This window comes from Carcharhinus amblyrhynchos, chromosome 20 (genome assembly GCF_965287045.1).
Source record: "Carcharhinus amblyrhynchos chromosome 20, sCarAmb.v2.hapA, whole genome shotgun sequence".
NCBI lineage: Eukaryota > Metazoa > Chordata > Chondrichthyes > Carcharhiniformes > Carcharhinidae > Carcharhinus > Carcharhinus amblyrhynchos.
In genome coordinates, this window is record NC_137343.1 from 12,475,137 (window position 1) to 12,503,096 (window position 27,960).

Sequence of the window (27,960 nt, forward strand, 5' to 3'; positions counted from 1 at the left end):
AAGTTTTTTATACAGAGGGTGGTAAGTGCCTGGAATGCGTTGCCAGAGAAGGTGGTAGAAGCCAATACAATAGCAATGTTTAAGAGGCATCTTGGAGATACCTGAATAAGCAGGAAATAGGGGATTACGGACCATGTAGAGACAAAAGGTCTTCAGTTTCGAAAGGTGTCAGGCTTGATGGACTGAAGGGCCTGTTCCTGTACTGTACTGTTCTTTGCAGAAAGAATAGAGCCAACGTTTCGAGTCTGGATGACCCTTCATCAGAGACATTTAGACTGGAAATGTTGGCTCTATTCTCTCTCACAGATGCAGTCAGACATGCTGAGATATTCCAGCATTTTCTGTTTTTGTTTCAGATTCCAGCATCCGCAGTAATTTGCTTTCATCTGCACTGTGGTTTGTTCATTACAAATATTTCTAATGGCATCAGCTTGACTTTTCTCACTTATGTCTGGCATAGTGCATGATTATCCCGGGAATATCATCATCACCACCATCTTCAATGGACAATCCTTACTTCCTCCCGCTATTCCACTTCCTTGCAAATGTCTATGTTGTTGAAAAGGGTAGAGGCAATTGCATTATTTGACCAACAATGTTAAGCGGAAGGGGGAGAAATCACCAAGTAACAGGAATGTAAAATGATTCAATTTATCGTTAATCTAAATCTTATTTTTAACAAACCTCTTTTCGAGATTCGACCGAATTTTAAACAAACCCAACGCATGCTGTCTCTTGGGTTTTGACTGTCTGAGCGGGTTACCAGCTGCTAGGCAAACAGCAATGAAGCTGCCAAAATCCAATTACTCACAACATATTTGCTTCAGAATGATTTGCGTGATGCATGGAATTCTGAAACGGACCAAAGACTGCAGAGAGCAGAGCTAGGCAATCCAATTGGAACTACAGGATGTCACAGACTCAATCTCGCATTCATATCTTGGTTGCAAAACTGAATCAGAATAAGCACTGATGAGATTAGACACATTGGATTTGTAAACGTAATCTACATTGCAGTGTATGGCCAGAAAAGTGACTGCGTTCTGCAGATCGAACCCCAGCTTCTCAACATAGAAGCAGCCCAAAGCCAGCAGTGGACATTCCCCCCGACAGGTTGGCATTGTGAAGTCAGGATCTGGGGCCCTGGTTTCACCAGGTCAGGGAAGTGAAGTCCTGTAGCTCAGCCCCGAAGTTCAAACATCTCCTTGAACCCTGGAATGGAGAATGGAGGACAGTACGTGGCAGAGTGGTCAGCACTGCTGTCTCACTGTGCCAGGGACATGGGTTTGATACTCGGCTTGGGTCATTGTCTATCTGGAATTTGCACGTTCTCCCCATGTCTGCGTGGGTTTCCTCCAGGTGCTCCGGTTTCCTCCCACAGTCCAAAGATGTGCGGGTTAGGTTGATTGGCCATGCTGAATTGACCCTTAATGTCAGGGAGATTAGTGCATGTATTAGAAATGCATGGGTTACAGGGACAGAGTCTGGATGAGATTATTGTCAGTGCAGGCTCGATGGGCCAAATGGCCTCTTCCTGCACTGTAGGGATTCTGATTCTGGAGCAGCAGCACAGTACCCATCTCTAGCACCTCGTCAGCCTTAGCGAGACTCAGCAAGGATCTTCGGCACTCTTGAAATTGAGCGATTTTGCCACTCCCTCGAACACCACTGACCTGCCCAAACACAATACTAAAGGCAAGACAGGTGTACCCCTATGGCAAGGAGAGTGTGAAGATAGGAAACAGTAGCTCTGTAAATCAATGAAGTAAATTACTTGAACCGAAATGTATGTTCTTTGGCCTTCACAGTAATAACTCCCCACCTCCAGAAGTTACTGAGTTTTTAACTAAAGTATTAGCTGATGGCTGTCCAATGTCTCTTTATTGGTCTGAGTTGTGGAGATTATTACATACTATATGGGCATTTTCTGGAGCTACCCTGAGAGAAGGGTAATTAGTCGCAGTCCACGTGGGACTACTGGCACCTCTTTCTGTTCGAGAGAGTGAAAGAGACATTGGTTATTTGGGTGTGGGGTACCATTTCACATCAACTATAGGAGGGAAGTCCCAAATCTATCTTTTTAAAATTTATTTATTTGTGCGACATGGGCACTGCTGGCTGGCCAGCATATGTTGCCCTTCCCTAATTGCCCTTGAGGGCAGTTGAGATTGAACCACATTGCTGTGGATCTGCAGTCATTGGTAGGCTAGACCAAGTAAGTATGGCAGATTTCCAGATAATTCCAGAAATTTCAAATTCCACCATCTGCTGTGAAAGGATTTGAACCGGGATCCCCCAGAACATTATCTGAGATCCTGGATTAGTCTAGCGATAATACCACTAAGCCATTGCTTCCCCCATCTCAGCTGGAAAAAGAATGAAACCCAGACTGTTGGCGTTACCCAAAACTATACACTAACCATCGTAGCTAATTAACCCACTAACTAAGAATCATAGAATCATAGAATCCCTACCGTGCAGAAAGAGGCCATTTAACCCATTGAGTCTGTACCAACTCATCAGACCCTATTCCTGTAACCCCATGTATCTACCCTGCTAATCTCCCTGACACTAAGGGGCAATTTAGCATGGCCAATCAACCTAACCTGCACACCTTTCAACTATAGGAGGAAACCGGAGCATCCGGAGGAAACCCGCACAGATACGGGGAGAATGTGCAAACTCCACACAGACAGTGACCCAAGGCCGGAATTGAACCCGGGTCCCTGGCGCTGTGAGGCAGCAGTGCTGCCCAGGCCCTATCCCCCTAACACCACGTATTTAACCTGCTGGTTCCCCTGACACTAAGGGGCAATTTGGCATGGCAAATCAACCTCACCCACACATCTTTGGACTGTGGGGGGAAACCGGAGCACCCGGAGGAAACCCACGCTGATACAGGGAGAATGTGCAAACTCCACACGGACAGTGACCCAAGGCCGGAATTGAACCTGGGCCCCTGGCACTGTGAGGCAGCAGTGCTAACCACTGTACCACCTCATTGCAATTGTACAAAGAAATCAGAGTTAACCTGATTATATCCAAACCATTATTATACTCAGAGCTACTGCAGGTTCTAAGGGGCCACTTGCGGGCAGCAGCTATACTCACTGTTTATTCACTAACTTTCTGCAGGAAGCTTCGATGTAAGGAATCAAACCAGTGGGAGAATTCCTCACCACTTGGGTGCATCAGGTTAGCAAGGATCAGCCAGTTAACTTGTGACGAGGTGTGAAAAGCTAATAGATTCTGCTCTCTGCTGACTGCTGCCAAGCATCTGTGAAGCCTAGAGGGACAAACATTCAGGATGAGTGAAGGGAACACTGATGAGAGCAGATAGCGTTTCAAACAAATGGGACCCAATCATCATGACAGCCGACATGGAGTTGATGATCCTTGACAGGTAGGGCAAAGTGTAAAATAAACATGCTGATTAGATTGGGAAGAGGGCAAAGGTAACCTCAGATAGCTCAGGGTGGAAATGATAGAATCCATAAAATCATAGAATCCCTGCAGTGCAGAAAGAGGCCATCAAGTCTGCACCGAACAATCCCAGCCAGGTTCTATCTCCCTAACGCCACGTACTTCCCCTGCTGGACCCCCTGACACTCAGGGGCGATTCAGCCTGGCCAATCAACCTGACCCGTGCGTCTTTGGATTGTGGGAGGAAACCCACGCAGACACGGGGGGAGAACTCTGCACAGACAGTGACCCAAGGCCAGAATCGAACCCGGGTCCCAGGTGCTGTGAGGCAGCAGTGCTAACCACCGTGCCACCCAATGGGAACGATGGGATTCGAATGGTCCAGAGGAGCACTGAGCTGAAACATAGTGAAGAGAATCTGCTGAAGGAGGCAGCGGTCTCTTCTAGTAGTAGCCGATGTTACGAAAGTGAAACAGGGGAATGGTTTAATAGCTCACTGAATTCCTCAAAATGGCTGCCAGATTGACACAAGATCTGAAACAGGACACTGAGGTCACCTGAGAAAGAGAACCTCTTTGTGTGTCCAGAAAATAGCACATCATTAACGAAAGGGAGTAAAAATGGAGACTGCTTGCCTGAGCATCTAATATTTGATCTGCCTCTGCAGCAGCCCAAATTTTTAATCACCTTATCATTTCTGAACTGTGCTGTTGTGAGGCTCACTGTCACGCGGACAGGCACTGAAGTTTTGTTGGAAAAGTGGATTCTTTTCTGAAAAATGTCTTTGAATTTACCAAACCCCGTGTGTCTGATCTCATGCCGTTTTGCAGGAACCACTCTGCCTGGTTAACAGAAGCTAGCTCACACTTCTAGAAGCCAATGCAACTTCCATCTTCTCTGCTGCATGCAGGAGGTGAACCTGTGACCAGGGAGGGAAACTTTCCTTTTGTTCCCACAATGCTAGACGTGAGGAAACAGCCATGTTCCTATAGTTTAATCGAAGTGTGTTACACAACCGACTCGGTGCTCAGACGACTTGAAGGATATGGAGACATCAAACTACACAGCGGGTGGAAATGGTCATGCAGAGTTTTCCAAAGAGACAGAAAAATGGCGGATGGAAGAGAGGAAGAGATGGAAGAAAACAGAATGATTAGATTAGTAACATACACAGAAATAATGTCACACAGAAACAGGAAAACTTGAAGAGTACAATTTTCTCTCTCCATGAAAACTGATTGAATGGGACAGGGGGAGACAGTTCTAGCGCTCCTACACCGACTGACTTCCAGTGATGACTACCTTCATTTATTATTGAAGATGAGTCGAAAGGCCGTGCGTCATTGCAATGCAGCCGAGCTGTACCTTAGGGTTTTGGTCAAATGGAGGGTGGTATTTTCTATTTGTACCTTTCGAATTGCGCCTTTTTTTTGCATTACTGCAATTGAAAACAAGACAAATTCAATCATTTACTTAACAATCTGGGGAGATTCAATATCGCAATAGCCATTCGTAGAACGAGTCCACTTAAGTGTTAGTGATAGTGAAGATGATTGTCCCTCACCACCAAACACAAACTGCGGGGTAGAGCACAAGAAAACACTTCTGATCGATCAACAGCTATTATCTCACTAATAGCTTGCAACATTCCTCAATATCGTAATCTCTCTTGCCTCCCAACTTGAATGATATCACTTCTGATCATTGCTCCTCTAAACATTCCTTCTTTCTTTCTCCTGAGCTCCCAGTTTGACGTCCCACTCTTTACTTCCTCTTCTTTACTACCTATCTACTATCTCAAAGCCATCCTGCCAATCCCTGCACTCATCTTTTCCCCGAACCAAAGGAGTGTCTTATCTTCCTCGGTCAACTCTCCTTGATACAATTACAACTCAAGCTTACCATCATCATCTTCTATTACTTTTAATTTGTCTTCAGTTCCATCACCTCCAAGCTTGACTCTTCACCAGCGTTATTCAGTTTTAACTGATGAAATTTGTGTGCTATAAAAGCTGTTAGTAATGAAAGAAAGACTTGCATCTCTATCAAACTTTTCTTAACCACTTGTCCTTTCAGAGTGTTTCACAGCCAATAATGTACTTTTGTCAAGTGGAGTCGCTGTTACAATGTAGGGAAGATGGCGGCCAACACGGACATGGCCAACTTTGTGTGATCTACCCCACAGGGTACTCCAGGTGGGATTTCCCCGTCTGGGGGCAAACACGGACAGAAATTCCCAACCTTTGTTTTTGTGATGTTGGTTGAGGGATAAATGGTGGCCAAAAATAACCAGGGAGAACTCATCTAATCTTTTTCAAAATGGGATATTTTACATTCCGCCATGCAGACAAATGGAGCCTTGGTTTGACATCGGATCCTAAGAACAGCATCTCCAACGATGCCAGGGGACATCTCAGTCCACTCTCCTGTACTGTCTGATGCTGGGTTTACTGTGTGTCTTGTATTTCAAACCCTTAAACATCATGCATGCAAAATATCCACTTCCCCTCACATTGGCAGGCTCTAAAAGTTCTGGCAGGACACCTGCCCATCCACTCATATGGATCTCCATATCAGGCTGTCCCTGAATTACACTTCCCCACAGGGGTTGGTCACCCTGAACAGTGGAGAGGCAATGGCCTAGTGGTATTATCACTAGACTATTAATCCAGAAATGCCACTAATGTTCTGCAGACCCGGGTTCGAATCCCACCATGACATATGGTGGAATTTAAATTCAATAAAAATTATCTGGAATTAAACCATGAATCAATAGTCAGGGAAAACCTATCTGCTTCACTGATGTCCTTTAGGGGAGGAAATCTGCCGTCCTTACCTGGTTTGGCCTACATGCGATTCCAGAGCCACAGCAATGTGGTTGACTCTCAACTGTCCTTAGGCAACTAGGGATGGGCAATAAACTGCAATAAATGATGCCCATGTCCCATGAATGAATCAAAAAAAGTGCGGCATTCCCTCAATACTGCATGGAAGCGTCGGCTTTAGATTTATTTTCCCAAGCCCTGAAAGGGCGGGGGGACTTAAGCTCAGAACCTTGTGACTTTGAAACCAACATAACGTATGGTGCAGGAGCAGATGTAGGCCATTCAGCCTATTTAGTCTGCTCCGTCATTCAGAAAGGTCATGACTGATCTGATATGACATTGCTCAAACCCCACTTTCCCCCCTTGATTCCTTTACTGATGAAAAATCCTTGCTACATCTGAGCCATCACTAATGCCTGAAGGGGTTAGCTTTCAACCCTGAACCAATTTTGTAAAGACTTTCTTTCCAACCAACCTGAGTGAATAAAGTCAGTTCATGTCATCCTCTCTGAGACTGCTGCACATAATGATAACAGCAACATGTACTAATGTGCTTCCAGGGTAGAGAAATAATGCAAGATGCTACAGCGGAGAGGTTCAGATGAACTGAAGATGTGCTTGGAAGGTTTGGAATGCAAATGTGATGTAGCCAGGCAAAGGAGCCTTGCAGTCATAAAGCAATACAGCACAGAAACAGGCCCTTCAGCCCAACCAGTCCCTGCCCACCATGGTTCCCTCCCAACTAGCCCCAATTGCCTGCGTTTTTTTTCAAGTGTAAAGTTTATTTGTTAGTGTCACAAGTTGATTGACCTTAATATTGCAATGTAGTTAAAGTGAAAATCCCTTAGTTGCCACACTCCAGCGCCTGTTTGTGTACACTGAAGGAGAATTTAGCACGGTCAATGCACCTAACCAACACGTCTTTCAGACTGTGGAAGAAAACCAGAGCACCCGGAGGAAACCCACACAGACATGGGGAGCATGTGCAGACTCCGCACAGACAGTCACCCAAGCCGGGAATCGAACCCGGGTCCCTGGAGCTGAGGCAGCAGTGCTAAGCCATTGCTTGGCCCATATTCCAAGAGATCTTCAGCATGTGCAGATTGAATGGTCAACACTGCTGTCTCCAGCACTGAGCTGAGAGTGACCTGGTGTGCTGTGATCAGATGTAAGTGACAGAGTAAAGCATAGCTATACGAGAAAGTGTGAGAACATAGACAATCATAACATCCTACAGTGCAAAAGGAGGCCATTCAGCCTGCACTGACCACAATCCCACCCTGGCCCTATTCCCATAACCTCATGCATTTACCCTAGCTAGTCACCCTGACACTAAGAGGCAATTTAGCCTGGCCACTCCACATTAAGAGGCACACCGATCAGCCTAACCTGCACACCTTTGGGCTGTGGGAGGAAACGCATGCGGACAATGACCCAAACCGGGAATCGAACCCGGGTCCCTGGCGCTGTGAGGCAGCAGTGCTAACCACTGTGCCAACATGTCGCCCATAGTCTACGTACCACACATAGACTGAAGGAGGTCAGCAAGGGAATGCTGAATGAAAGGCTGAACTGAAAACAATTTGAAACTCATCAGAGCCAGTAAAGACATTAATCGTCACATCGGCCTGGGCTGTGTTTCGGATTGCAGCCTGGGAGGGGAAAGGTCAGTGTGGTTACCCTCAGCACAATCCAGTCACTCAAAAATAAAAACGCAGAATGTTACACTCAGCTCAAAGGATTGCTGGAAATAGTACCTCCAGGGAGAGTCTCACTGCCAGCAACAGAGCAAACATAAACAGCAAGTCCAGATTTGTTACAATCTGACATGGTCTCACCACTGAACGCAGTGATCAGTGAGGCACACAGAGTGATTTCATGGATTTTTGAAAGTTCAGATTAAAATTCACCACGTTTGTCAACTGCACGGATTAGCCAACAGAGAACTGTGCTGGAACTGGCGATTAGCACCTGGTCAGGTGTGCACCCATTTCTTGCACACTCACTGTTCCCTAACTACCCCCAATCTTGGGGTGAGCTTGACTGGCCATGTGAAATTGCTCCTTAGTGTTAGGGGAATGTCAGGTGGATTAGTAGGGTAACTATGTGGGGTTATGGGGATAGGATCAGGGTAAGATTGTTATCGGTGCAGGCTCAATAGCCAAATGGCCTCCTTCTGATTTGGATTTTGATTTGATTTATTATTGTCACGTGTATTAGGATACAATGAAAAGTATTGTTTCTTGTGCACTATACAGACAAAACATAGCGAAGGAAAGGAAAGAGTGCAGAATGTAGTGTTAAATTCATAGCTAGGGTGTAGAGAAAGATCAGCTTAATGCAAAGTAGGTCCATTCAAAAGTCAGATGGCAGCAGGGAAGAAGCTGTTCTTGTGTCAATTGGTACGGGACCTCAGACTTTTATATCTTTTTCCTGACGGAAGAAGGTGGAAGAGAGAATGTCCAGGGTGTGTGGGGTCCTTAATTATTCTGGCTGCTTTGCCAAGGGAAGTGTAGGCAGAGTCAATGGATGGGAGGCTGGTTTGCATGTAGGATTGGGCTACGTTCATGACCTTTGTAGTTTCTTGCAGTCTTGGGCAGGGCAGGAGCCTTACCAAGCTATATTACAACCAGAAAGAATGCTTTCTATAGTGCACCTGTAAAAGGTGCACTGTAGGGATTCTATGATTCTAACCAATTTTGTAAAAGAAGGCTTTCCAGCCAAGCTGAACGAGCAAATGAAGGTAAAAGCCAGTTAATGTCATTCTTTATGACACTGCTGACAAGAATTCCAGAATCCCTGAAACTCAAAACCTTGTACTCCCGTTTGGTTGAACTACAAGTGACGCAGAGTACTGTGTAAACAATTGGGAGCAATTTCGATATTTTGGTCAGGGTACTTTGGTGACAGTGGAGGCTTGAAAGAGGCAAACCTCTTGTCATTTGAAGACAGTGAAACCTGATCCATTATCTCTTAACATATGAGGAAACTGTAAAAGGCCACAGCTTAATGGGCTTTTGTATAATGCATGAGGGACCATCATGTTAAATTCTAGACACGCAAGGGAATTCTAAATCTTCGGTACAATATTAAAATATCACTGGTAGCTACCCACGCAACTTTTGTGTCTCTACAAGTAAGGATCATGGAAAGATCAGGGACAGAAAGAGAGAGAAACAAGAAGCTGAATTCTCTAAGATAAAGGCAAAATACTGCGGGTGCTGGAATCTGAAACAAAAACAGAAAATGCTCAAAGAACCCAGCAGGTCTGACAGCGTCTGTGGAGTGAGAATAGATCCAAGACTAGATGACCATTCATCAGAGCACAAGGCAAAGAAAATCAGACAAGATTTATACTGGTCCAGGTGAAGGCTGGGATGAAAGCGCTTTATCTGAATGCACGAAGCATTGGGAATAAAGTGGATGAGCTGGTGGCGCAGATCGACACAAATGGATACGATCTGGTGGCCATTACAGAGACGTGGCTGCAGGGTGACAGGGACTGGGAGCTGAATGTACAGGGCTATCAAGTGTTTAGGAAGGATAGGCAGGAGGGAAAAGGGGGGTGCATAGCTCTGCTGATTAAGGATAGCATCACGGTGGTAGCAAGGGATGATACTGGAGCCAAGGAGCAGAAAGCGGAATCGTTGTGGGTGGAGATTAGGAACAGCAAAGGGAGGAAGACGCTGGTGGGTGACGTCTATAGGCCCCCGAATAATGATCTGGAGGTGGGGCGGGCTGTTAACGCGCAAATAAGTGCGGCGTGCAGGAATGGGACGGCCGTAGTTATGGGGGATTTCAATCTGCATATTGATTGGTCGACCCATGTTGGACGCGGAGGGCTCGAGGAGGAGTTCTTGGAATGCTGCCGGGATAGTTTCCTCAAACAGTGTGTGTTGGAGCCGACGAGGGAGCGAGCTATCTTGGATCTGGTGCTATGTAATGAGGCGGGTAGAATTAGGGACCTTGCGGTGAAGGATCCTCTTGGGGAGAGTGATCATTGTATGGTGGAGTTTCTGGTGCAGATGGAGGAGGAGAAAGTGGGTTCCCGGACATGCGTCCTTTGTTTGAATAGAGGGGAGTACGGTAGGATGAGAGAAGAATTGGTGAATGTGGACTGGGGGAGCGCGTTGGAGGGAGGGTCTGCTGAGGAGCAGTGGAGGATCTTTAAGGAGATCTTTCTTGGTGCTCAGCGGAAATTTATTCCGATGGTCAAAAAGGACCGTAGGAGGAGAGGTAATAAGCCGTGGATAACGAAGGAGGTGAAGGAAAGTGTTACATTAAAAGCGGAGGAATTTAGAGTAGCTAAGAGTAGTGGGCGAGAAGAGGATTGGGAGAGGTTTAAATGTCAACAAAGATTGACAAAGAAGTTGATAAGGAAGGGTAGGAGAAACTATGAAGCTGGGCTAGCGCTTAATATAAAAAAGGATAGCAAGAGTTTTTATAAATATATAAAAAGGAAGAGGCTGGCTAGGGTGAACGTTGGTCCTTTAGAGGATGAGAAAGGGGACCTAGTGGTAGGGGATGGGGATATGGCTAAGGTATTGAATAACTTTTTTGTTTCTGTCTTCACGGAGGAGGACGTGAATAATTTGCCGGGTGTTAGCGATGGAAAGGTGGTAGGACTGGAGGGTCTTAATGACATTACTGTTACTAGAGAGGTGGTGCTCGACAGACTGGAGGGGCTGATTGTGGACAAGTCCCCAGGACCGGGTGGAATGCATCCGAGGGTTCTGAAAGAAATGGCGGAGGTGATAGTGGATGCCTTGGTGGTTATTTTCCAGACGTCGCTGGATTCCAGGGAAGTGCCGGATGATTGGAAAACGGCTAATGTTACGCCGTTGTTTAAGAAGGGTGCCAGGCAAAAGGCGGGGAATTATAGGCCGGTTAGTTTAACGTCTGTGGTAGGTAAAATGTTAGAATCTGTCATTAAGGAGGAAATTGCAAGGCATCTTGAAGGGAATTGCTTGATAGAGCAGACGCAGCATGGTTTCATTCAAGGGAAGTCGTGTCTGACAAATTTACTGGAGTTCTATGAGGATGTGTCTAGGGCGGTGGATAGAGGAGAGCCGGTGGATGTGGTCTTTCTAGATTTTCAGAAGGCGTTTGACAAAGTACCTCACAAGAGGTTATTGCAGAAGGTCGAGGGACATGGAGTTGGGGGTAGGGTGTTAGCGTGGATAGAGGATTGGTTGTCAAATAGGAGGCAGAGAGTGGGGGTCAACGGGTGCTATTCGGATTGGTGGATGGTGACTAGTGGAGTGCCCCAGGGGTCGGTGCTGGGGCCTCAGCTTTTTACCATTTATATAGATGATCTGGAGGAGGGAACCGAGTGTAGGGTGTCGAAATTTGCTGATGACACCAAGATTGGGGGAACGGCAAATTGTGTGGAGGGTGTGGAGAGTCTGCAGAAGGATCTAGATAGGCTGGGCGAATGGGCCAGGAAATGGCAAATGGAATTTAATGTTGGCAAGTGTGAGGTGGTCCACTTTGGTAGGAATAATGGTAGGAAGGATTATTACTTACAGGGCGAAAAACTGCAGCAGGCGACGGTGCAGAGGGACCTCGGGGTCCTTGTGCATGAGTCGCAAAAACCCAGCTTGCAGGTGCAGCAGGTGGTCAGGAAGGCGAATGGGATGCTGGCCTTCATAGCGAGGGGGATTGAATATAAAAGTAGGGAGGTCTTGCTGTAGCTGTGTAGGGCATTGGTGAGGCCGCAGCTGGAGTACTGTGTGCAGTTTTGGGCGCCGCACCTGCGCAAAGATATTTTGGCCTTGGAGGGAGTGCAGAGGAGGTTTACTAGGCTGATACCAGAGTTGAGGGGGTTGAGCTATGAGGAGAGGCTGAATAAACTAGGCTTGTACTCGTTAGAGATTAGAAGAATGAGGGGAGATCTCATTGAGACGTATAAGATGATGAATGGGATGGATAGGATGGAGGTGGAGAGACTCTTCCCGCTCAGAAAGGACAGTAGGACTAGGGGGCACAGCCTCAAGATAAAGGGGAGGCGGTTTAGAACGGAGTTGAGGAGGAACTTCTTCACTCAAAGGGTGGTGAATCTCTGGAATTCTCTGCTCGTTGAAGTGGTGGAGGCTGCCTCGCTAAATATTTTTAAGACGCGGGTTGATGGGTTTTTGATAAGAGAGGGGATTAAGGGTTATGGGGAGAGGGCCAGAAGGTGGAACTGAGCCACGACAGATCAGCCATGATCTTATTGAATGGCGGGGCAGGCTCGAAGGGCTGGATGGCCTACTCCTGCTCCTATTTCTTATGTTCTTATGTTCTTATGTTCTATGAGGGTGTGGGGAGGGGGGTGGGTGCTGTATTTGGCTAAAGGGACCTTTCTAAGCCTTTATCATCACATTTTCCATTCTCTTTGTCCAATACAGCTCTCCCCGCAACCCTCACAGTATAAATCCTGATTTTCTTTGTCTTCAGCTCTGATGAAGGGTCATCCAGCCTTGAAACGTTGGATCTATTCTCTCTCCACAGATGCTGTCAGATCTGCCGAGATTTTCCAATGTTTTCTGTTTTTGAGCTAAATTCTCTGTTCATCTTGCCTCTTCACTCGGCGAATACCTAAATCTCCACTAAGGGTTTCTTCTGGGCACTCTGGTTTCCTACACAGTCAAAAGATGTGCAGGTTAGTTGGCTTGGCCATGTTAAGTTGCCCCTTCACGTCCAAAGATGTGTAGATTAAGGGGATTAGTGGGGTAAATACGTGAGCTTACAGAGATAGGGTCTGGGTAAGGCACTCTACCAGAGAGTCGGTGCAGAATCAATGGGCCAAGTGGCCTCCTTCTCCACTGTAGTGATTCTATGATTCTAGTTTATTTATTAATGTCACAAATGGGCTTACATTAACACTGCAATGAAGTTACTGTGAAAATCCCCTAGTCGCCACACTTTGCCACCTGTTTGGGTAAACTGAGGGAGAATTTAGCAAGGCCAATCCATCTAATTCTAAGATGCAACAAAATGAAAACCGATCCTTTTCCTTTGTCACATGACCTTAATACCTGTGGGAGGTATGTAGGGAAGATGACCTCTGCCTGCTATGGGCATTGAGTGCTAAGGACACATTGGCAGCTTCTCTACAAAGCAGATCTCGTTACCCCTCCCTCACCTCTCCCCCAGCCTACCTCCACTTACAATCCATCCTACCCTGGTAGGAATGAGTTAACTGCAACCTCCCACTTCAGACCTAACTTGTATGTAAATTGTTTAATAGTACTCACCCGGATATGTAAAGGAGTTACAGGTGGGTTTATGTATATGGAGTTGTAAGAGAACAAAGTGAGTGAGTGAAGAAGCTAGTCTTGCATCATCTTTTATTACTGGACTGCAACAAACCCCACTATCCTTCTTGCTTTTTGGACAGTGTTGATTTCTACAGGCTACTAGTTAGTGTCAGAACAATTTGTCTAACCTTGAACAATTCCAAAAAATCCAAAGATGTTGGCTTAAGGACACCCAACAATTTAATTATCCATTTGTAAAGATGGCCTGTTTTAAATGATACATATCGGAAGTTTACGGTTCGTGGCTGGACAATAAAAAGGTACTTTAGTTCCTTGAAAATGAAGTTCGATGGCATCACGCTGAATAATAACCAGTGGACCCGATAGGCAAATCTGATCTCATGAGATGTCAAAAAGCATTCAACGCAGCTACGCGTTAATCATTCCGGACTGCAGTTTCTGCAAAGCCTCATGGTAAAACTAACACAGGCCACCAGAGGGATCCCACTAAGTCCGATATAATTAAAAGGTGTAATCAGTTATGGCAGCGGAGATAGGCGTGAAGTAAGAAACAACACAGACGCGATGAAGGGTTACTGAGCTGAAACATTAACTCTGTTTATTTCTCTACGGATGCTGCCCTAACCTAAGTGTTTTCCAGGGTTCTCTGACTTGGCACATACGATCGTAGAATCCCCACGGTGCAGAAGGGACAATGTGATGGGCGCAGCCTTTAGTGGGCCGAAGGGCCTGTTCCTTTGCTGTACTGCTCTGTGTTCTTAAGGAGGCCATTTGGCCCATTGAGCCTGCACTGACAGCAATCCCACCCACATCCCCATAACCCCACATATTTACCCTACTGCTCCCCCTGAAGCTAAGGGCAATTTTGCATAGCCAATCAACCTAACCTGTACATCTTTGAAGTGTAGAAATAAGTGTGGAAATATGAGTAAGAAATGATGTGATTCGAAGCACTAATCTAAATCAGACTGAGTGGGGAAGTATCATTGTGGCTTCATGTCTGGAGAGTCTGACTGGCCTTCAAGACTTACCGATGGTGGCTTGGGAGCAGAAGGTACCCCCGCTTGCATCTAAATTATCTGGCTGGATAGATGCAGAAAATACTTCATTGGAACAAGTTTTAAACTATGGTTGCTGGGTAGAGGATATGACGTGAGTGAGTGTATGTAACACCTTACATCCAGCAGCACAGCGGTTAGCACTGCTGCCTCACAGCGCCGGGGACCCAGGTTCGATTCCTGGTTTGGGTCACTGTCTGTGGGGGGGCCTGGATGTTCTCCCCGTGTCTGTGTGGGTTTCCTCTTACAGTCTGAAAGATGTGCTGGTTGGGTGCATTGGCCATGCTAAATTCTCCCTCAGTGTACCTAAACAGGCACCGGACTGTGGCGATTTTCACAGCAACTTCATTGCAGTGTTAACGTACGCCTACTTGTGACACTAATAAATAAACTTTAAACATGCCACAATTCTTTTTTATGCATTCATGGGATGGGGTGGGATGTGGGCAGGCTGATAAGACCAGCATTTGCTGCCTATCCCTAATTGCCCTTGAAATTTGTGTCTTGTTCAGCCATTCAGAAGGCATTGCAGAGTCATTTGCTGTGAGCATGGAGTGAATTCCAGACAAGTCTGGGTAAAGACAGCAGATTTCCACCTCTAAGGGGCATCAGTGAACCAGATGGGTTTTTGCAATAGTTGACAACGATTTCATGGTCATCATTAGATTTTTATTGAATTCACATTTCACCATCTGCTGTGGTGGGATTCAAATCCAGGTCCCCAGAACCTCTCCCTTGGGTTCAAGATTAATAATCCAATGGTAATACCAGTATGCTACAACCCCCTGACAACGGATGAGACAACTTGTGAACTGTATTAAATAATCCACATCCTGTAATTGCTTATCATATATTCAAAAAAATCACAATTAGGCAATTGATAAGTGAATGTTGAACACAAATAAACATTCATTTTAAACACAAGTACTGATCAGTGGTTTGCAGCCTGGTTTTGGTAGCATCCTATAAATTATGAGTTATTTAATAGAAGCATGAAAAATATTGGACTGCATGCTCTGCGGTATGACAACTGCCGTGAATTGATTAAGTAAAGTAAATTTTTTTTGTTAGTAGCAAGTAGGCTTACATTAACACTGCAATGAAGTTACTGTGAAAATCCTCAGGTCACCACATTCCTGCGCCTGTTCAGGTACTCTGGGGGAGAATTTCGCATGGCCAATGTACCTAACCACCATGTCTTTGGACTGTGGAAGGAAACCGGAGCCCCTGGAGGAAATCCATTTAGTTACGGGGAGAACATGCAAACTCCACACAGACAGTGACCCAAGCCAGGAGTCGAACCTGGGTCCCTGGCACTGTGAGGCAGCAGTGCTAACCATGTGTTTCTGGATTATTCATTGAAAGGAACTATCAGTCAGCACCATCACAGACCCAGGGGCTTCTTAAGGTGGTCGGACTTATCGACAGAATCATTAGCAAAGCATCTGGGATCTCGGGATTCATAAATCAAGGGATTGGGTCTGATTTTCCAGTCCTTCCTGCCGGCAGGATTTTCCAGTCCTGTCGAAAGCCACCCCCACCCCAGCTGCAGGTTCCCTGGCAGTGAAGTGGGTAAACATAAGAACATAAGAAGTAGGAGCAGGAGTAGGCCATCTCGCCCTTCTAGCCTGCCCCGCCATTCAATAAGATCATGGCTGATCTGTCATGGCTCAGTTCCACATTCCCGCCCTCTCTCCTTAACCCTTAATCTCCTCGCTTATCAAAAACCCATCAACCCGCGTCTTAAAAATATTTAGCGAGGCAGCCTCCACCACTTCAACGGGCAGAGAATTCCAGAGATTCACCACCCTTTGAGTGAAGAGGTTCCTCCTCAACTCCGTTCTAAACCGCCCCCCCTTTATCTTGAGGCTGTGCCCCCTAGTCCTACTGTCCTTTCTGAGCGGGAAGAGTCTCTCCACCTCTATCCTATCCATCCCATTCATCATCTGCCATGCAAAACAGCATAGACATTAATGGGGCCAGAGTATTGCACAGGTGGCCAATGGCAAAACACTTCCACTACCAGAAAGGGGTTGGGGTGCATCAGGGAAATCACACCCATTGGTCAGAATGTTACTGCCTCACCCGCCCCAGAATCGGAGTGGGTCAAGCTTGTAGAATGGCATTCACCATTGGCCTCAGGTGAGGTCCTACGAGCCTCTGGCGGGTGAGATGATAAACTTCTGGCAATTGAGTGCGAAACCAGAAACATTTCGCTGACCTTTTATAAAGTTCTGGTGAAGTTCATGACCCAATTTTGATCAGACCTTGAGCCTACCTATAATTCTGGCCATTTTCTGAGTTCTCCTATGGCCTATAAACAGGCCCAGGAGTAGGCAGTAGTTCCCTCACGGGGAAAAGGCAAAGACTTATTGAGATATTCAAATGATGAATCTACATCATATTTAATACCCCAATGCAACACTCATGGCCCTCTTCCCCAAACAGCTGAGCACTGATTGAACAGACAAACCAACAATTCTTAATCATTCATGGCCTTAAAACACACTTGGTCCTGCTCTGACCAAGACTGCAGGAAACTACAAAGGATTGTGAACGTAGCCCAGTCTATCACCTCACACCAGCCTCCCATCCACTGACTCTGTCTACACTTCCCACTGCTTCAGAAAAACAGCCAGCTTAACCAAGGATCACACGTACCCTGGCATTCTTTCTTCAGTAGAGAAAAAGATACGAAAGTCTGAGATCATGTACCAACCAACTCAAGGACAGTTTCTTCCCTGCTGCCATCAGATTTTTGAATGGACCTATCTCGCACTAAGCTGATCTTCCTCTACACCCCAGATATGACTGTAACACTACATTCTGCACTCTCTCTCTGCACACGACTGTAACACTACATCCTGCACTCTCTCCTTTCTCTTTCCCCTATGTACTCTATGTACATTGTGCTTTGTCTGTATCGTGGCCAAGAAACAATACTTTTTACTGAATCCCAATAAATGTGACAATAATAAATCAGATCAAAGAATCGTAACAGATTTGTTCAGTATGAACAAAGGACAATATATTCCAGATACCTGTCCATCAACTCCTGCTCAGCAATTTCATTGCTGTTTTGGAGATCAGTCAGGCTTTGTGGAATGCCAGTTACCAAATAAATCTCTAGATTATTTAATCACTTTGAAAGTTCATTTTTCAGTTCAGACTTCAAGATAAATGCAGATTTGTACCAGGAGTGGAGTGGGTGGTGGATGGGAAGGATGCCGGGGTGGGGGTGGGTAGAGGGAGTGGGGGTGAAGGGGTGGAGGGAGGGGGAGAGGCAGCAGTTTACCTGTTGGCTTGATGTTATGCATGTTGTGACAGAGAGGAAGAAAATGCAACAGTGAGAGTGTCATGTCGACAGTGCACGGGACAGAGTTAAATCAAACCCTGGGTTTTTATAAAGCCATTGAATCTTCAAAAATATTTCCCTCAGTTTCCTCCAGGGCGGTCTATGCCGCAAAATTGAAAAGGAAGAGGAACCAATCTCTTCCCTGACCAAATTTTCATTCACCTGTCCCAGTGACTCAGTGTCAAATGTGATCTGATTACACTTCCTGTGAAGTGCCAAGGGGATGTTTATCTACATTAAAGGTTGTTGTTTCTGATGAGCTCGAGCAGAAGTCAGGTTAAGTACATCACCTGTCCAGAGAGGTGCTGTGCACTGTTAAGGGAAACCAAATAAAAGCGTAAAGGAGAAAGGAATGAAAGGCTGGCAGAGTTAAACGAAGTAAATATTGTGTAGAGAGTTCTGTATGAAGAAAAACCGCAATACAGACCATTTGGACTAAATGACTTGTTCCAGGTTTATAAGCTCATTTTGCTTATCCTTTATCCTAATCTTGAGTGTTACCATTGTCAGGAAAAGAGAGGTAGTTTTAGGTGAGCTATATTTGTATTGTTAAATATTAAAAATAAGGTATAGTTTTAAGTGGGGTTGATTTAGTGTTTCAGTGTAAGGAAGGATAAATGTATAGTTAGATTCTAACTATACAAAGGTGTTTGTACGTGTAGGGGTTTGCTCAGTTCAAACTATGCTGCTATTGTACTTGGAGAGGGCTCTGACATGAAAAGTAAATATGCTGGTTGAAGCATAAAGTCATTGCTTAGCAACCAGCAGCACCTTTAATAAATGTGGGCTTTTTGAGTTTAGTTGTTAAGCTGGATATGTTGCAGTTGGAGAAAGGAAGATGTGAAGTGAACACCTCTCAGCTCTGCCATAAAAAAGCTAGGAAGGACAAGAGGGTTTTCAGAAAAGCAGGCTTCCTAGAAGACCAAATAAAGCCCAGGTAACCAAGGAATTGGGTTAGAAAGAATGTCTTAGGAAAACTGAAGTTAAGGGAACAGAGACTAAGAAGTAGAAAGGCACTGATGTAAGAGAATTCAAGAGGAAATCAAGTAAAGTGATCAGAGTTGAAGAGACAGCAGCAGTAACCAGACTTAAAGCAGACTTCAGAGGTAAATCAGAAGTTTGGTACCACCTTAATATAGCCTGGGAATCAATCACGAAAGCAAGAGTGAAAAGTTTGTATAACAGTCAAGACAAAAAAGTCCTGATGAGGTGAAAACCTGGAAGCTAAGCTTTGTTGGAAGCAGCTAAGGGATAGTGTTATTTAAAAATAGATTTTAAAGTGTGTCTTTTTGAAAGCAGAATTTGAAATCACTCATATGGAAGCTGGAGTTCAGTGAGACAAGGTGGCTTATGCATTAAGAATCATCTGGGATGATTTTGAGGAGAAATCCACAGAAATTCACTCAGGTTCAGTGAGGAGTGTGTCTGACCACAGAGAGCCTGTGTATTTAAAGGGACTGAGACCATTATAGCCTAAAATGTACGTTGTAATCCGTGTTAATCTTAAAACCTATGTATATTTATGAAGCTAAGGAGGGAGTAAGGGAATATTATATCATTATCAAACTTTTCATGTTTAATAAATGCCTTTTTCCTTGTTGTTGAAACTAATTAGTGATCCTGTTTCTCTGTTCCTGTGTCCACATTTCATGATAAAAAGGTAAAAGTCATGGTAATTTGTGTTTGGGTTCCATTTTGGGATCTTCCTGTTCAGTTACACCACCCAGTGGGATTGTAACAACCGTTGACCAAAAACGTAACTGGACTAACCACATCAATACCTCGGCTATAACAGCAGATCAGAGGCTGGGAATTCCGCAGTGATTAATTTATCTCCTGACTCCCCAAAGCCTGTCCAAGACACAAGTCGGGACTGTGATAGAATACTTTCCACTTGCTTGGATGAGTGAGAGCTCCAACAACACTCAAAAAAGTCGACACCATCCGGACAAAGCAGCCTGCTTGACTGGCACCCCTTCCACTATTTTCAACATTCACTCCCTCTATCTCTGACACACAGGGCAGGATTTTCCAGGCCACCCTCGCCCCAAAACTGGAAAATCCCACCCGAGGTCAATGGACCTTTCCATGGTGCGCCCCTCGTTCCCGACAATTCCAGTGTGGGTGGAACAGGGAAATTCACCCCACAGTGTGTACCATCTACAAGATCCACTCTTGCCGCACAAGAGGTTGTTACAGAAGGTTAGGGGGCATGGAGTTGGGGGTAGGGTGTTAGCGTGGATAGGGGATTGGCTGTCAAATAGGAGGCAGACAGTGGGTGTCAATGGGTGCTATTCGGATTGGCGGTTGGTGACTAGTGGGGTGCCCCAGGGATCGGTGCCGGGGCCTCAGCTATTTATCATTTATATAGATGATCTGGAGGAGGGAACTGAGTGTAAGGTGTCGAAATTTGATGATGACACAAAGATTGGTGGAACGGCAAATTGTGCGGAGGATGTGGAAAGTCTGCAAAGGGATCTAGATAGGCTGAGCGAGTGGGCAAGGACCTGGCAGATGGAATACAATGTTGGCAAGTGTGAGGTTATCCACTTTGGTAGGAATAATGGTAGGAAGGACTACTACTTACATGGCGAAAAGCTGCAGCATGCTACAGTGCAGAGGGACCTCGGGGTCCTTGTGCATGAGTCGCAAAAACCCAGCCTGCAGGTGCAACAGGTGGTCAGGAAGGCAAATGGGGTGCTGGCCTTCATAGCGAGGGGGATTGAATATAAAAGTAGGGAGGTCTTGCTGCAACTGTACAGGGCACTGGTGAGGCCGCAGCTGGAGTACTGTGTGCAGTTTTGGTCACCGCACTTGCGCAAGGATGTTTTGGCCTTGGAGGGCGTGCAGACGAGGTTCACTAGGTTGATACCGGAATTGAGGGGGTTGAGCTATGAGGGGAGGCTGAATAAACTGGGCTTGTACTCGTCGGAGTTTAGAAGGATGAGGGGAGATCTCATTGAGACGTACAAGATGATGAAGGGGATGGATAGGGTAGACGTGGAGAGGTTCTCCCTGCTCAGAAAGGACAGCAGGACTAGAGGGCACAGCCTCAAGATAAGGGGGATGCAGTTTAGAACGGAGTTGAGGAGGAACTTCTTCACTCAAAGGGTGGTGAATCTCTGGAATTCTCTGCCCGTTGAAGTGGTGGAGGCTGCCTCGCTAAATATATTTAAGATGCGGATCGATAGGTTTTTGGTAGGCAAAGGGATTAAGGGTTATGGGGAGAAAGCGGGAAAGTGGAACTGATCCACTTCAGATCAGCCATGATCTTATTGAATGGCGGGGCAGGCTCGAAGGGCTAGATGGCCTACTCCTGCTCCTATTTCTTATGTCCTTATGTTCTTATGTTCTTATGTCATTCACCAAAGTTCCTTCAACATCAACTTCCGAACCCTGAAATTCTACCACCTAGAAGGACAACGGAAGTAGATTATTGGTAACACCACCATTTGCAATTTCACCTCCAAGTCACTCACCATCCTGACTTGAAACTATATTGTTTAGGAACTTTCAAGCAGTTATTGGATAGGCACATGGAACACTCCAGAATTATAGGGAGGGGATAGTTTAATCTTGGGATTGGACATAGCTCGGCACAACATTGAGGGCCGAAGGGCCTGTACTATGCTGTAATGTTCTATGCTCTATGTTCTAATTGTTATACCTTTACTGTCACTGGGTCAAAATCCTGGAAGTCTCTCCCTAACAGCACTGTAAGTGTACCTACACCCCCCATCGACTGCATCAGCTCAAGAAAGCAATTCCCTGCCATCTTTTCAAGGGCAATTGGTGATGGGCAATAAATGTTGGCCTAGCCAATAACGCCCACATCCCCATTTTAAAAAAAAGCAGGTAAATATATTTATTTCAATAAAAGATTTGTCAAGAATGCTTTCCAAACAACAGTCTCACTGGTTGGCACCAGAGCTTGCAGCCTACGGGATAGTTTCTCCCAACCCACAGGCTCCCCATGGACTTGGAATTCCCAGGCAGCATGTTGGCACAGTGGCTAGCATTGCTGCCTCACAGCGCCTGAGAGCCAGGTTCGATTCCTGGCTTGGGTGACCATGCGGGGTCTGCACATTCTCCCCGTGTCTGTGTGGGTTTCCTCCAGGTGCTCCGGTTTCCTCCCACACCCTGAAAGACGTGCTGGATAGGTGGATTGGCCGCGCTAAATTCTCCCTCAGTGTACCCGAACAGGGGCTGGAGTGTGGCTACTAGGGGATTTTCACAGTAACTTCATTGCTAACGCAAGCCCACTTCTGACACTAATAATTGGAAAGACAAGGCTGATTGCTGAGCAAGAACGTTGAATTGGAGGAAGGGATTCAGATGGAAACAGTTATAAATTCGGCAGATGCGAAAAGAAATAACAGAAAGAGCAGTGGGACTTGACAGCGGTACTTGTTGGAGAGAAGCCACCAGTAATTAATCTGGAATAGCGACAGATGGGGATCAGAAGGGTGAGAAAAGCAGGGTGACAAAGTACTCAATGCTGGGAACACAGGTAATTAATAAAACCGCCCAATTATTACATTATTAACTACTTGCTGTCAACAGCTCATTGCCATGAGATATGCTGCCAGAAAGGTATTCCTTAAATTCATAATCCACCCAGCACTTCTAATTTTAAAAAACCCCCAGTCAGCACTGTAAACACCTATCAACACAAAATCTCTTTCACTAATCATTTAATAAGCTCAGTCAGCCGTTCATTATGTTAATTATTAAATTCCACCAGCCGCTTCATCATTATTCATTATTTAAATGGTCGGCTAATTTAATACTAAATGTGAAAGACAAATATAATGCTGAGGGGAAATAAATGGGAGGGATGCCAGGCTGTTCCTGAGCTGGAAGGGCAAGAGGTATTGACATGGAGCTGTGCGAAGGCAACGGGAATGAGCGAGGGAGAACATAACCGTTAACAAAAAGTCCATGAGACTTACATCTGTAAAATATAAGGAGAGAACTCATTGAAGACGAACAAACAAAAATGCACTAATTATAGAAGGCATGAGGGCAAGTTTTCTCACTCCTGAGGAAACGGGCCCTTCCCGTTTTCCCGTCCCTGAGGGGCGGATTGTAGAAAGGTCCTTGATCTTGGGCGGGATTTTCCCATTTTGGGGCAAATACGGCCGGAATATCCCTCCCATGCATTAATATTGCACCTTTTGCAACTTCAGGACATTGCAAAGTGCCTTAAAACAGCCAGTGAAATACTTCTGAAACTAATTTTGTCATTAAGGATCATGGTCAAGGACCTAACAAGGTTGATAGAATCCCTACCGTGCAGACGAGGCCATTCAGCCCATCAAGACTATATCAGCTCCCTGACAGAATATCTTACTCAGGCCCTCTCCCCAACCTTATCCCCATAACCCCACGCATTTACCATGGCTAACCCAGCTCACCTGCATAGCTTGGGATGCTAAGAGGCAATTTAGCATGGCCAATGCACCTAACCAGCATGTCTTTCGGACTGTGGGAGGAGACTGGAGCACCCGGAGGAAACCCACACAGACACGGGGAGAACATGCAAACTCCACACAGGCAGTGACGCCAGGCCGGAATGGAACCCGGGCCCCTGGCACTGTGAGGCAGCAATGCCACCCTGCCATCTTACAATTTTTATAATTTCTGCTCTATGTGGCCACTTCAAAGGCGGCATTTTCCACCCCCTCCTGGTCCCACTGATGTCAACAGATTTTTGCATGGCTCGTCCTTCCTGCCACTGCAAACCCACCGTGGTGAGGGGTTGGGGGGGTTGGTGGTGTTTACCTTTGACAGAGACCAGAAGCTCTGATACTGGATTAGACCCGTCATACAATCTGAGTTTGATGTGCCCAAAATGAACAGTCTCAGCTCAAACTGTCAACCTTTTCAGTCCAAATGTTAAAGTTATAAATTTTGCGATTCACTGCTGGTTGAACGCCGCTCTGTACCTCTGGTGCCAAGAGTGAAATATGTTTGCAGATTAAAAGGCACTGAAAACTGTAAACTCATTGCAGATGGTCAGTCACTTCATCATAGGAAAGCACGGATTAGATCGAACAGAGTGTATTCACCACACTCAATTGCTTCTTCTGTGGCTCCAAGGTTTTGACTTCAAGTGTCGAGCACACTTGTGTGTGAAATAAAACTGGTTTTAAGCTCTTTAAGCTGATTTTAAAGCTTTCATTAGTTTCAGCCAATGTGTCCCTCTGCTTCAATGTCTGTGTTTAGTGTCTCAGATTCACTTTTTACTGTCTTACACTGTACCTCTTTCAAGTTGCCTTTCAAAATTACCCCCTCTCAAGGTTAATTAGCCCAGGTTCTCCACGTTTGCCTCATAACAGAGTCACCCTGGTGCTCAGGTTCAGTCTCACAATCACAGGATACTTCTAGATCAGGAAACATGATTGGGCCATTCAGCCCTACCTTAATTCTATCCTCCAGTACAGCTGTCTCTCCTCATTGCAGCACTAAGTTCTTTCCAAGACAATTCCAATAATGAGGGGCATGATCAGCTAGATAGTCAATATCTTTTCCCAAAGTTAGGGGAGTCTAAAACTGGGGGGTATAGGTTTAAGGTGAGAGGGGAGAGATACAAAAGGGTCCAGAGGGGCAATTTTTTCGCACAGAGGGAGATGAGTGTCTGGAACAAGCTGCCAGAGGCAGTAGTAGAGGCAGGAACAATTTTGTCCTAAGCATTTAGACAGTTACATGGGTACGATGGGTATAGAGGGATATGGGCCAAATGCGGGCAATTGGGATTAGCTTAGGGGTTTATAAAAAAGGGCAACATGGACAAGTTGGGCCGAAGGGCCTGTTTCCATGCTGTAAAATTCTCTGACTCAGTGACTTTAAGAGCTGGATCTGACCCTTCCTAAAACAACTGCTTTCTGTGGTAACAAATTCACAGACTCCCTGCTCTCTGAGTGAATAAATTTCTCCTCATTCCAGTCCCAAAAGGTTTACCATTTATCCTTAGACTGTGACTCTTGGACTTCCCCAGCATCAGGAACATCTTTCTTGCATCTACCCTGTCTAGTCCTGTTAGAATTTTATATGTTTCTATGAGAACCAGACAAGGAGATCAAAAGTGCACACAATATTCCAGGTGTGGTCTCACCAAAGCCCTGTATAATTGGAACAAGACCTCCCAGTTCATGTACTCGAATCCTCTCACTATGGAGACCAACATACCATTTGCCTTCTTTACCGCCTGCTGCACCTGCATGCTTACCTTCAGTGACTGGTGTATGAGGGCACTCCCCTCTCAATTTATTATCATTCAGATGATAATCTGCCTTCCTGTTTTTGCTACAAAGTGGATAACTTCACATATATCGACATTATACTGGGTTTAATGATGATCATCTGCGTGATTTTTCACCACACTGTCCTCAGTTTAGTAGAAGTCTCTCTTATGTCTCGGCATTCAGAGGGGAATGTAGAATTTGAAGTGTGGTTTAACCAGAGCACTGTACAGACTAAACACTGCTTCCTGAGACACTTGGATAATTGTTAGATTGTCTACCATTATCCTTAGTTGACCATGTTGGCTGTCGCTTTGTGTTGTTTGGACATACTGGCCGCATATCACAGAACATTGATTGCAAATTAGGTGGAAGAGCTCAGACTCTGTTCACTATTAACAGCAAAAAGATTGGATAATGTACCCTCATTTTGTGAAACTACAGCTCACTTATTCAGAAATTCCAGACCAAACGATGTTCAACCAGCATTACTCTTTTGTTCTGGATAACTAGACCTCTGTCCTTCAGCCTCGCACTTACTGAACTGATTTGTCCACAGCAGGCAAACCCAATTCTACAAATGTGATGTTGAAGTGAGGCCCCCTCTAGGCTGACTATAACAGATCATTGTTCAAAGAAGAACAAGGAAGTTACCAGTAGTAGATCGAAGGTTGGCTTGATGTGGCTTGAACCGACAAAGGCTTCATTACCAACAATAAGAATAACATACACAGCAGTACCAGCCTGGATTACAATGTGACCACTCCACTTGACTCCCTGGCTCCAACTGCGAGACCCTCCCTGACCCGTGGTACGCTCCCCCCCTGCCGATTCCCACCATGACTGATCACGTGGCACTTGGGAAACATACCTCCTCTTCCCAAAGTGCCACACTACTAGGTGGCATGGTGGCACAGTTAGCACTGTTGCCTCACAGTGCCAAGGACCTGGGTTTGATTCCGGCATCGGGTCATTATGCAAACTCCGCTCAGGCATTCTCCCCATGTCTGTGTGGGTGTCCTCCAAGTGCTCCGGTTTCTTCCCACAGTCCAAAGATGTGTGGGTTAGGTGCATTGACCATGCTAAATTGCCCCTTAGCATCTGGGGGACTAGCAGGGTAAATACATGGGGTAACGGGAATACGGCCTGGATGGGATTGTTGTCTGTGCAGGCTTGATGAGTCCAAATTGTCTCCTTCTGCACTGTAGGGATTGAATGATACTATCTAATCCAGTGTCCTGGCCAACATTTACCCCTCAACTAACGTCAGTATGAACAGATCACCTGGTCATTATCACACTGCTCTTTGTGGGAGCTTGCTGTGTACAAATTGGCTCCCAGCTTTCTTACAATACAACAGTGACTACACTTCAGAAGAACCTTCTGTCACATGTTAGAAACTAACGTGTGACTTTATTTAACATTGGGGCTTTGGGTGCCATTATTGGCCATGCAATCTTGACAGGTTTGTGGTCAGATTTTGGTGGCAAAGATCAGTTTGCCACTGCAGCCGTTGCAGTCTCTGAGACGTATGGGAAGCAAAGCCTGCACTCTGGAATTTCACCGCCACCTCATGGGACCACTTACTCCAGATTCCCAAAGACCTGCAGGTCAAGAATCGATCTGTTCACTCACATAAGGACCATGTCAGACTCACGATCCTGAGAAAGCATCATCCTCACGTAAAGGAACTGTCAACACTTCAAAAGAGATGCTGGCATTGGACTGGGGTAAGCACAGTAAGAAGTCTCACAACATTGGGTTAAAGTCCAACAGGTTTATTTAGAATCACGAGCTTTCAGGGCGCTGCTTCCTTGACTCATCTGATGAAGAAACAACGCTCTGAAAGCTTGTGTTTCCAAATGAACCTGGTGGACTTTAACCTGGTGTTGTGAGACTTTTTATTAAACATTTCAAAAGGGCCTTTTTTTGGGGCACCCTGGAGTCTTGATAGGCTCTATCAAAAATGCAAACCTTCAATTTTCTTTGGAAATAGCCTATATGTTTATCCACAATTAACAGACAGGGATAAATGATATTTTTTTCAATCTAAGGTTTAGAGTTTTCAGAGTAGATAAAGCAGTGCGTTATTCATACCAATGCTTCCCCCGGCAAAAACATTTGGCCTAAATCCAGCGAAATTGAAAGTACACAGCAGTAATCATGAGGTGAGAAGTAATGTTGAAATGTCATGTTTCATCTCTTTCTAAGTTCCTTTCAAGAATAACATATTAGTCAGGACTAATGAACAATGTGACCTGGTTGTCTAACACACTAGCATGCCCTTTCTGGGAGTTATCTGTGCCTCATCAGCCTCGCAGGCATGTTTGTCATCAGGAGTGTGAGTTAAGCTCTGTTGGATTTGCATCTATATAAAGCTTCCTGAGTCACGGGGATAAGGAGCTGGGTCCCGGCACCATCCAATTGCTCCCAGCAACTGATTCAGATGGGACTCGCTGCTAAGTGGAAAGCAGGAGGTCATCCTGACTTTTTAGCAGCGTTAAGACGTTTGACTTTCAGACAGGCTATTTCAATGAGTGACCTCAGCAGGTAGTCAGGTAGAACGGTTTGTCTGAGGATCGGGTGGGCGGCTCACAGATTTCGTGACAAGAGGAGAAGAATAAAACCGAATTTTAAGAAGGGATCGCTCCCCTTTCGTTTCAAACGCCGTTTAGCAAATGTTTAGCACAGATAGGGTGGACAGTCAGAGGCTTTTTCCCGAGGGGGAAAGGTCGAGTACAAGAGGGCACAGGGTTAAGGTGAGAGGGGGTAAGTTTAGGGGAGACAGGCAGG

The 27,960-nt window shown here is 45.6% G+C and overlaps 1 protein-coding gene across 3 annotated transcripts in view; it reads right to left on the reverse strand.

Annotated features, from left to right (window-relative positions):
- LOC145355752 (unconventional myosin-XVIIIb-like) overlaps positions 1 to 27,960 on the reverse strand; it is a 344,749-nt gene that overhangs the window by 291,919 nt on the left and 24,870 nt on the right. The window contains exon 2 of one of the 3 annotated variants that reach the window (XM_080208083.1): positions 4,367 to 4,482. The exons of the other annotated variants lie outside the window; for them this stretch is intronic. Coding sequence (XP_080064209.1) covers positions 4,367 to 4,405 — 39 coding nt within the window. The 5' untranslated portion in view covers positions 4,406 to 4,482. The remainder of the gene's footprint in view (positions 1 to 4,366; positions 4,483 to 27,960) is intronic. 3 annotated transcript variants of the gene reach the window in all.